Source organism: Bos indicus x Bos taurus, chromosome 17 (assembly GCF_003369695.1).
Source record: "Bos indicus x Bos taurus breed Angus x Brahman F1 hybrid chromosome 17, Bos_hybrid_MaternalHap_v2.0, whole genome shotgun sequence".
In the NCBI taxonomy this organism is placed as follows: Eukaryota; Metazoa; Chordata; class Mammalia; order Artiodactyla; family Bovidae; genus Bos; species Bos indicus x Bos taurus.
This window is the reverse complement of record NC_040092.1, coordinates 69,772,130-69,783,275: the sequence shown is the minus strand read 5'-3', so window position 1 is coordinate 69,783,275 and position 11,146 is coordinate 69,772,130. Positions and strand designations below refer to the sequence as shown.

General features: G+C 40.6%; 1 protein-coding gene across 1 annotated transcript; it reads left to right on the top strand.

The window, feature by feature from the left end:
* Positions 1 to 400: 400 nt before the first annotated feature.
* Positions 401 to 8,517, top strand: FGA (fibrinogen alpha chain). Its single transcript, XM_027513502.1, has 6 exons — positions 401 to 522; positions 2,710 to 2,844; positions 3,651 to 3,834; positions 4,870 to 5,015; positions 5,592 to 6,876; positions 7,617 to 8,517. The coding sequence occupies exons 1-6, from the start codon at positions 469 to 471 to the stop codon at positions 8,324 to 8,326; spliced, it is 2,514 nt and encodes an 837-aa protein (XP_027369303.1). The 5' UTR covers positions 401 to 468; the 3' UTR covers positions 8,327 to 8,517.
* The last annotated feature ends 2,629 nt before the right edge of the window (positions 8,518 to 11,146 follow it).

Sequence of the window (11,146 nt, the reverse complement as noted above, 5' to 3'; positions counted from 1 at the left end):
GGATCAGTTCATCGCCACAGTCAGTCAAAAGTCAGATCCACCAACCATCATTCCTATGTAAACTGAAATCTCAGCTGTCAAATCCCTACCTCCTGGTGGGCTATGGCTAGCCCATCTCTGCCACCTCTGTATTCTTTCAAGTACTCCAAGAGTAGGTCCTCCCACGTTCCCCCTTGCATTTCCAAAGTCACTGTGTTCCTGGAATATGGAATTTTCCACCAACTGGGCTACCTTTGCAATAGCTTATCAGAAGCAAACAAGCTTGGGGAATTGAGCAAGAAATTCTAGGACAACAACCTTACAGAAGGAGCGAGGGATGCAGGGTGCATGTTGACTCTCTCAATGGGACAAAGATAATGATTAATCAGACCTCCTGCAGATTTAAATGGGATGGGGACTGGAAGAGGAGGCAGTCTTCCTTTCTTTCAGCTGGGTGCTCCTCTTGAGTCAGCCCTATCCACGGCAGAGATGTTTTCCGTGAGGGACCTCTGCCTGGTCCTGAGTTTGGTGGGTGCAATTAAGGTATGGCCTTCTCTATTTCCTTTTCTCTTTCTTTCTGGTGTTCATTCTACAAAGAGCTTGCAGGTCTGAGTCAGCTATGTGTATGTCATCACACACTGCTGGCTTTATAAACTGTAGCCTGCGGAGGGAAGTTCCCAGATGGGACTGACATCTCAAGAATACAGGGAATATGATCCTAAGAAAGAGACTTAGCTGGACCAAAGTGTATAAATTCACAGGGGAAGCTTCTGCACCTGTAGCTTGGTTTTATATTGTTTGTTTGTTTTAAAGAGAAGAAATATTTGCTATCTTTGTTGCTGTAAAGACTTGGGATTGCTAGCTAACAGAACATTCTTATCATAAGAATTTTTAACCTAATTATTAATTTCTATTTGCCCATAACATGCAGAGCAATGGTTTAATGTAGCTTTTCTAAAAGTTTGTTTTTGTGTTTAATACAAAAGAAAATTAGCTATTTTTGAAAACAAATTACACAGCAAAATCAGAAGAGATTAATTGATAAACCAGTATGCTTTTTGGAAGAAATTGTATGCTTTTAAGATAATCACAAATATTGCAATAATTCCTAAAGTTTGACTACAGAGATTTACAGAAAAGAAGACAAACTTTATTCAACAATACTTTTGAAACACATTAATCTTATGAAAACATGATAAATCTGTTCTAAAAATTCAGTTACTTCCAGGCTATGAACTATCCTGGTTTCTTTCTTTCTCTTTACTGCTTATAAACCCTACCAGAGTAGAAGAAACTAAAGAATATTTCTAACATAATTTTCTCCCTTACAGTAAGCAATAAATAACCATTTTTATAGGAAATAAGACTAACAGCATTTGCTAAAGTTATATTTTGCATAATGCATACATTTCATTTATTTCTCCACTATTGGCATAAATATTTAATTTTTACCTGTTTTTATTATCCTGTCATTTTATTCCAAAGTATGTCTAAATTTATAATTTTATTTTTTAAACAAAAAGATTGTACTTTTTCCTTTAAATAAATTGCTCTTGATTGCTTGACATTACTATACATTGCTCACATTACTATTATCGGGGTTTTTTTAATGAGACAGAAAATACTAACTAATTATAAAAATAAACTACTGAGGGCTTCCCTAGTGGCTCAGTGGTAAAGAATCCACCTGCCAATGCAGGAGATGCAAGAAATGCAGGTTCAGTCCCTAGTCTGCGAAGATCCCACACGCCACAGAGCAACTAAGCCCATGCTCCAGAGCTACTGAGCCTGTGCTCTAGAGCCTGGGAACCGCAACTAGTGCAGCCCGAAAGCCCTAGAGCCTGTGCTCCACAACAGGAGAACCCACGGCCACACACACCGTAAGTGGAGAGCATTCCCAAAACTAGAGAAAAGCCAGCACAGAGAAAATAAATAAATAAAGTTATAACAAAAATAAACTACTGAGATCACACAACTCCCTGCAAGTTGGTGGTACAAAATAAAAATAGTTAAAACATAAAATCAACATTGATGTATTAAGTTATACCATTGTTGGAAGAATATTTATATATCCTATTTCACTCATTGATACCAACAGAATTTTTTTTTAATTTTTATTTCTAACTATAAGATGTTCAAAAAAAGTTGACAGTCTTGGACCTTTTTTTTCTTTCAGTATACTTTTCATTTCAAATAAAAGAAATTATTATGTGAGTAACCCTAAAAGCATTTCTGAGTATGAATTGGCCACATGTGTGTCCTCAGTATATGCTTGTTTAAATTTTGGACCCATAAGGTCGTTGTAGATATTTGAAGGAGACACAGACCTGAAGTATAGGTTTTTTCCTACTAAAACAGGAGTTAGAGGAGAGAGAACTCTTGGGTTTCTCCATTATTTTTCTATCTCCAGGTATGAATGAAAATGTAAAAGTAAATTTTAACTGTTTGTTGATTCAAATAATTTTTCTTTTACAACAGATCCTTTAAAACTCCTAACATTTACTAAAGGTTTGATTAGTGTCAAACACAGTTAAGGTTTATACACTAATCTCCTTTAACCTCACAACTCCACAAAATGGGCCTTAAGGATTTTCATCCAAAAGATAAGAAAACTGAAGCTTATAGAGCCCCTTGGATCCCTTGCTCAGGATTTATAGGCATGCTAGTGTCTCCTCTTTATCTGCTTAAAGATCACCTCTCTCTTTCGTGTGTGTTTATAAATCGTTAAAGACAGAAGATGGTAGTGATCCTCCCAGTGGTGACTTTTTAACTGAAGGAGGAGGGGTGCGTGGCCCAAGACTTGTGGAAAGACAGCAATCTGCCTGCAAAGAGACAGGCTGGCCCTTCTGCTCTGATGAAGACTGGGTAAGCCATGGGCATGGGGACTGGGGCAGGAGAGTCCTTTCCTGGGCACACAGATTGAATCAGGACAGTCCTTCCTGACCTGCTGGCAGTGCATGCAAGCTGCCACTTCAGGTCACTGAAAACTTGTCCAGTAGGAAATAACCTAATTAACCTACATTGCAAATAAAAGAAGACAAGTAGAAAAGAACCTAGTCCTGAGAGCACTGCTTAAATCACCTCCCAGACTCTGGGGCATTGGTGGGATTAACAGATTGGATTATAGCTGCATGTTCAGACAAGTACTACGAACCTGAGTATTAGGGCCTCCAGATTTCATGGGTCCTAATTTATGGTTAAGCGGACCCTCATTCCAGAATTTCTTTAGGATTTCCGACTAGCCCTCTTAAAGTACTTTTAGGTCAAGAAATGATGTGAAGAGACTGAAGAAGAGAACAGTGGGGGCTCACAGAAACCTGCAAAATTTTACTGGCTCTGAAAGACAGACTATTTCATTAATTTTTTTTAATTTACTGAAGTGTAGTTGATCTACAATATTATTTTAATTTCTACTATATAGCAAAGTGACTTAGTAATACATATGTGTATTCTTTGTCACACCCTTTTCCATTATGATTTCTCACGGGATATTGACTATAGTCCCTAGTGCTATACAGTAGGACTTTGCTGTTTATGCATCTTGCATATACTAATTTACATCTGCTAATCCTAGACTCCTAATCCATCCCTCCTCCACCCTCCCCCACCCCTCAGCACCCAGAAGTCCATTTCTGAGAGATAGACTCTTAATTTTTCCTCCTCGTTTCCAGAATACAAAATGCCCTTCTGGCTGCAGGATGAAAGGGTTGATTGATGAAGTCGATCAAGATTTTACAAGCAGAATAAATAAACTAAGAGATTCACTATTTAATTATCAGAAGAACAGTAAGGACTCTAATACATTGACCAAGAACATAGTGGAACTAATGAGAGGGGATTTTGCCAAAGCTAACAGTAAGTATTACAGTTAGTGCACACAATAAAAACAACAAAAATCAGAAATAGATAGGATGTCTTGTTGTAGCAACTGTGATTTTATTCCAGGGTACTTTAAGTAGAAACACGTATCTTTATGATATCCCTGAATTTTAAGGAGGGGCCTTGTTTTAGTCATTTTTATCATGTAAAACAAGGTAGCTTAGCATTATTTTAGGTCACAAAGTCAGAATTTTGGACTGAAGACTAGAATCTAAGTGTGTTCTTTTTTAAGAGTATATTCTGCAAATAAGATGAGCCCAACATTTTGAGTAGATGTTTCTGTTTCTGCCTTACAAAGGAAGGTACTGAGAGGTCAAGGGACTTGCCCAAAGGCACAAAGCGCTCAGGTGGTGGGGCTGGGAGTGCAATTCAGACTCCACCGAGCTTCTTAGAAAGTGTTTTGCTTTTTAAAAAATATGGAGTCATGTTGTCTCTTTCTCCCAGGCCTAGCACTAAGTCTCATTAGGACCAGGAAACTTCAGACTTGCTCTGGGCATGGGCAGCAAGTTTAGTAAGAGACTCCAGCTCATGAAAACTTGCCTTCACTCTTTATATCATTGGGAGACTCAATTAATTAATTTTATGGTGCAAGAGCAACTGGCAAATGAATGATCCTGCTGACTTATAAAAAAAGAAAGTTTACAAACAATTTCAAACCTATAGCTTGGAAGAAAACCTTTTCAGTAAGAAAATCCAAGAATATATTCAAGTTCCTTGATTAAGGATATAATGAAATAACTGGAATGTGATTAAACATTATTTTATCTCAATTATACCTTTACATTTTCAGAGATTTATTTGAAGAATGCACCTTAATTTTCATGGATGACTGCAGGATATTTTCCAAATATCAAACACCTAATAGATTTGAAAATCACAAATTAAATGTTTAGAGTAGAAACTATTATAGAAGTAAAATGGGGAATATCCATAAGCAAATTGCCTTCTTTTTCTGACTAACACAAGCAAATCACTCAGCAGCTACTTCAGTATCCATATTTTCCATTTCAGACAATGATAATACATTTAAACAAATATCAGAAGATCTGAGAAGCAGAATTGAGATCCTGAGGCGCAAAGTCATAGAACAAGTACAACGTATCAACGTTCTGCAGAAAAATGTCAGGGATCAACTGGTAGATATGAAACGATTGGAGGTGAGTAAGGATGTGGCTCTGACTTCAGATTTCCTTATTTTTGAGTAGCAAGGAAAGGAAGACAATAGTCATTCATTAAATGCCTACTTAAATGCCTACTTGACGTAGAGCAATGCGTTATAGCTATTATCTACCAAAGTAGGTATTACGGATCCACTCTACAGATGAAAAAACAAGCTCAGTGCTATTAAGTAAAATTTCCAAGAGCATGTAAAATGGTAATTTCAAAAGCAAATATTCAGTCTTTGCTTGTCTTATTCCAAGCCCTGCTTCTCCCTGACACCACTGTGTCTCTGAGTCTTCAGCTTCAGTCTCACAGAGGATCACATCATTAATGTTTCCTTTGGAGGGAATAGCACTTTCCTCTTGATCTATTCTAAGATAAATCCAGATAGCTCCTATTGTTTATCCTGGCCAGCCTTACAATACCCAAGGTCTCTTCCACTGAGGATGGTTGGTAGGTCTCCAAGTCAAACAAGTGAAACCAGTTTCCAAAAAGTAAGTTAATTACTAAGAACTCAACAGACAGTTCATTTACAGCTACCTTTTTTCTTTATCTTTCCCCCCTCTCTCTAGGTGGACATTGATATTAAGATCCGATCTTGCAAAGGGTCATGCAGTAGAGCTTTAGAACATAAGGTAGATCTGGAGGACTATAAAAATCAGCAGAAGCAACTTGAACAGGTTATTGCCATAAACCTACTTCCCTCTAGAGACATTCAATACTTACCATTGATAAAAATGAGTACAATTACAGGCCCTGTTCCCAGAGAGTTCAAGAGCCAGCTCCAAGAGGCCCCTCTAGAATGGAAGGCACTGCTGGAAATGCAGCAGACGAAAATGGTGTTGGAAACTTTCGGTGGCGATGGACATGCCAGAGGAGACTCTGTATCTCAAGGAACAGGATTAGCACCAGGAAGTCCCAGAAAGCCTGGAACCAGTAGTATTGGAAATGTGAACCCTGGGAGCTATGGACCTGGAAGTAGTGGCACTTGGAACCCCGGCCGCCCTGAGCCCGGAAGTGCTGGCACCTGGAACCCCGGCCGCCCCGAGCCCGGAAGTGCTGGCACCTGGAACCCCGGCCGCCCCGAGCCCGGAAGTGCTGGCACCTGGAACCCCGGCCGCCCCGAGCCCGGAAGTGCTGGCACCTGGAACCCCGGCCGCCCCGAGCCCGGAAGTGCTGGCACTTGGAATACTGGAAGCTCTGGATCTTCAAGTTTTAGGCCAGATAGCTCAGGTCATGGGAACATTAGGCCTTCCAGTCCAGACTGGGGCACCTTTAGAGAGGAAGGAAGTGTAAGTTCAGGGACAAAGCAAGAGTTCCACACAGGTAAACTTGTCACTACTAAAGGAGATAAAGAGCTTCTGATTGATAATGAGAAGGTCACCTCTGGTCACACAACTACCACTCGTCGTTCATGCTCTAAAGTCATTACAAAGACAGTTACAAATGCCGACGGTCGCACAGAAACGACCAAAGAAGTGGTAAAGTCTGAAGATGGTTCTGACTGCGGTGACGCGGACTTCGACTGGCACCATACTTTTCCTTCGAGGGGTAACCTAGATGATTTCTTTCATAGAGACAAGGATGATTTCTTCACCCGTAGTTCACACGAGTTTGATGGTAGGACAGGCTTAGCACCCGAATTTGCAGCCTTAGGGGAATCGGGCTCTTCCAGTAGTAAAACTTCAACTCACAGCAAACAGTTTGTAAGCAGCAGCACAACTGTCAACAGAGGTGGCTCCGCGATTGAAAGCAAGCACTTTAAAATGGAAGATGAGGCCGAAAGCCTAGAGGATCTTGGCTTTAAAGGAGCACACGGCACCCAGAAAGGCCATACTAAAGCTCGTCCTGCCAGAGGTATCCACACTTCTCCTTTGGGGGAGCCTTCCCTGACCCCCTAGACTAAGTTCATTACTCCTGCAACGTGTCTCCCATAGCACCTTTTACTTCTTCCTTAGTCCTCTATCCTGCTTAATTGAAATTACATGGTTTTGTTTGTGTGTATGTGTGTGTATATATGTGTGTGCGCACGCGTGCTAGACTGTAAGTTCCATGGGGGCAGGGACTTTGTCTATCATGTTCATTTCTGTATTCCCAAACGCCTAGCAGTGTGGAGTCAGCATTCAATAAATACATGTTATATGAATGAATGAATTAATCCTTCTGGCACTCAATTTTTAAATTTGTTTATTCAAATTCTTTTACCACTCAGAATGTGTGCTGTTGGAAATTGTCACTAACATATTAGTCATATTTTTAGTGTATGGCTCGGGTGACATTGAGGTCAGGTTAAAAATAAGTGATATTAGTACTAAATGCTAAAGATATCTTTGCTGATTACTTGTCATTAATCAGTATGTGGAAGTGAAATTACAAATTCATTGAGAAAAAGCCCCCTTGCAATTTGTACATATAAATGCTATTGACTTGCATAAGTTCCATCCCTGTGTAAGCACATCCTTTCTCTTTAAAGAGAAGGAAGAATGGAAGGAAGGGAGGGAAAGGAAGCCAGTTACTTTCATTTAATCTAGGCCATTTAACTTTGTAAAGTTAAATGAGAGAAATTTCTTCCAACCAGCTTAATTTTTTTTTTTTAGACTGTTATGATGTCCTCCAAACACGTCCTTCAGGTGCCCAAAGTGGCATTTTCAGTATCAAGCTACCAGCATCCAGTAAAATTTTTTCTGTTTATTGCGATCAAGAGACCGGTTTGGGAGGATGGCTTTTGATCCAGCAAAGAATGGATGGATCACTGAATTTTAACCGAACCTGGCAAGACTACAAGAGAGGTTTCGGCAGCCTAAATGACAAGGGAGAAGGAGAATTCTGGCTAGGCAATGAATACCTCCACTTACTAACCCTGAGGGGCTCCATCCTTAGGGTTGAATTAGAAGACTGGGCTGGGAAAGGGGCTTATGCAGAATATCATTTGAGGGTAGGCTCTGAGGCAGAGGACTATGCCCTTGAGGTCTCCTCTTACAAGGGCACAGCAGGTGATGCTCTGATTGAGGGTTCTGTGGAGGAAGGGACAGAGTACACTTCTCACACTGGTATGCGGTTCAGCACCTTCGACAGGGATGCAGACAAGTGGGAAGACAACTGTGCTGAAGTCTACGGAGGAGGCTGGTGGTACAACAACTGCCAGGCAGCCAATCTCAATGGCATCTACTATCCTGGTGGCTCCTATGACCCCAGGGACAACAGTCCCTATGAGATTGAGAATGGTGTGGTCTGGGTCCCCTTCAGAGGTGCAGATTATTCTCTCAGGGCTGTTCGTATGAAAATCCGGCCCCTTGTGACACAATAGGCTGAAGGAGTGGAAGTGAGTGGACTCTATTTAGTGAAGAAGAGAAAAAATTAAGGAAGAGAAAGGAGATTCTTTACAGCCTACTAAAAATTCTCAGGTGCTATTTTATTATTCTTTGTACTGTAGCTAAATGTAACTGAGACATAGTAGTGTTTATAAAATAAAGTTACATGAGTTTTTAATCTTTAAAATAGTTCTGTGGGCTTTAAAATTTGTATTAAAATGCACCAAGGGACATACAGTACATCAGTAAGAGGAAGTGAGATGGAAGGTCCTCTATGCAACACTTAAGGGTGTAGTTTTGAGAATGTCTCCATTTCATACCACCCAAAGTCATAGGGTCATTGTAAAGCAAAAAGTAGTTTCATCTATTCTACTTGAATCGTTTTAAACCAATATCTTAAGTTGCAAATCACTGGACTGAACAATGGCTGGCCTTTGTTTAGGAATTTACAAGTTACTATGAACATTAATCTCCTCTGTTGGCAAGCAAATCCAGCAAGGCCGAAGGAGCATTCTTTCCTAACAGAAATAGAAACCTATCTACTTTTTAAGACTTCCAATGAAGACCTTCAGATCAGATCAGTCCCTCAGTCGCGTCCGACTCTTTGCGACCCCATGAATCTCAGCACGCCAGGGCTCCCTGTCCATCACAAACTCCCAGAGTTCACTGAGACTCACGTCCATCGAGTCAGTGATGCCATCCAGCCATCTCATCCTCTGTCATCCCCTTCTGCTCCTGCCCCCAATCCCTCCCAGCATCAGTCTTTTCCAGTGAGTCAACTCTTCGCATGAGGTAGCCAAAGTACTGGAGTTTCAGCTTTAGCATCATTCCTTCCAAAGAAATTCCAGGGCTGATCTCCTTCAGAATGGACTGGTTGGATCTCCTTGCAGTCCAAGGGACTCTCAAGAGTCTTCTCCAACACCACAGTTCTAAAGCATCAATTCTTCGGCCCCCAGCCTTCTTCAGAGTCCAACTCTCACCTCAATACATGACCACAGGAAAAACCATAGCCTTGACTAGACGAACCTTTGCTGGCAAAGTAATGTCTCTGCTTTTGAATATGCTATCTAGGTTGGTCATAACTTTCCTTCCAAGGAGTAAGCGTCTTTTAATTTCATGGCTGCAGTCACCATCTGCAGTGATTTTGGAGCCCAGAAAAATAAAGTCTGACACTGTTTCCACTGTTTCCCCATCTATTTCCCATGAAGGGATGGGACCGGATGCCATGATCTTCGTTTTCTGAATGTTGAGCTTTAAGCCAACTTTTTCACTCTCCACTTTCACCTTCAACAAGAGGCTTTTGAGTTCCTCTTCACTTTCTGCCATAAGGGTGGTGTCATCTGTATATCTGAGGTTATTGATATTTCTCCCAGCAATCTTGATTCCAGCTTGTGTTTCTTCCAGTCCAGCGTTTCTCATGATGTACTCTGCATATAAGTTAAATAAACAGGGTGACAATAATCAGCCTTGACGGACTCCTTTTCCTATTTGGAACCAGTCTGTTGTTCCATGTCCAGTTCTAACTGTTGCTTCCTGACCTGCATACAAATTTCTCAAGATGAAGACCTTAATGCACATTAAAATTTCTCCCTAGAGTCTAACCAATTTCTTTCAGAAAGTACATGGAAAAAAGCATTTAAAATCTTTTAAATATTTACAAGTAGTCCAAACACATTGAACTTAACACCTTAATAAAAAATCCCCACAGTTTTCATTTCACTTCATTTTTCACCAATCATAAAGTATGTTCTGTGATGTATTACTTATTAAAGTAAGACATTTTTTGAAACCACCTCAATATGATCTATATAAATATAGTCATACATTCAATATATTTACATTGGTCAGTATTTTATTGATCTAAGTTGCATCTTTGGTGGCCTTGGCTCCTGGCCCCAATTTTTAACTCACAGTTTCTTCTAGTGAGAAGCACTTGCCACTTACTCTTGAAAATGTATTAAAATATCACAAGCATATTGGGATCCCAGTACATTGCTCTCACTTGCATAAAGTTTCCATCCCAATGAAAATGCATCCTTTCTCCTAGGAAGGGACAAAAGGGAAGGAAGGACGGGAGGGAGAGAGGGAGAAGAAGGAGGGAGGGAGGAGGGGTAGGAAAAAGGAAAGGGCGCTGGGTGGTGCCTGGGGAAGTGGAAAAAAGGTAAGCAAACAGCTTGCAAATGAGTCACCTATAATGGTCCAATATTCTTGCATTTCCTTATGTGCTGCTGTGGCCCAGCAGCTAAAGAATCTGCCTGCAATGCAGGAGACCTGGGTTCGATCCCTGGGCTGGGAAAATCCCCTGGAGAAGGGAAAGGCTACCCACTCCAGTATTCTGGCCTGGAGAATTCCATGGACTATGTAATCCATGGGATCCCAAATAGTTGGACACAACTGAGCAACTTTCACAAATAAGTGATCTCCTCCAAATCTTACAAAAACAAGACCAGGGGCTGACTGTGGCTCAGACCATGAACTCCTTATTACCAAATTCAGACTTAAATTGAGGAAAGTAGGGAAAACCACTAGACCATTCAGGTATAACCTAAATCAAATCCCTTATGATTATACAGTGGAAATGAGAAATAGATTTAAGGGACTAGATCTGATAGATAGAGTGCCTGATGAACTATGGAATGAGGTTCGTGACATTGTGCAGGAGACAGGGATCAAGACCATGGAAAAGAAACGCAAAAAAGCAAAATGGCTGTCTGGGGAGGCCTTACAAATAGCTGTGAAAAGAAGAGAAGCCAAAAGCAAAGGAGAAAAGGAAAGATATAAGCATCTGAATGCAGAGTTCCAAAGAACAGCAAGAA

Coding starts and splice junctions, on each gene's coding strand:
- FGA (XM_027513502.1), top strand. CDS start 469: ATGTTTTCCGTGAGGGACCTCTGCCTGGTCCTGAGTTTGGTGGGTGCA. Junction 523..2,709: donor GTTTGGTGGGTGCAATTAAG/GTATGGCCTTCT, acceptor AAATCGTTAAAG/ACAGAAGATGGTAGTGATCC. Junction 5,016..5,591: donor TAGATATGAAACGATTGGAG/GTGAGTAAGGAT, acceptor CCCTCTCTCTAG/GTGGACATTGATATTAAGAT.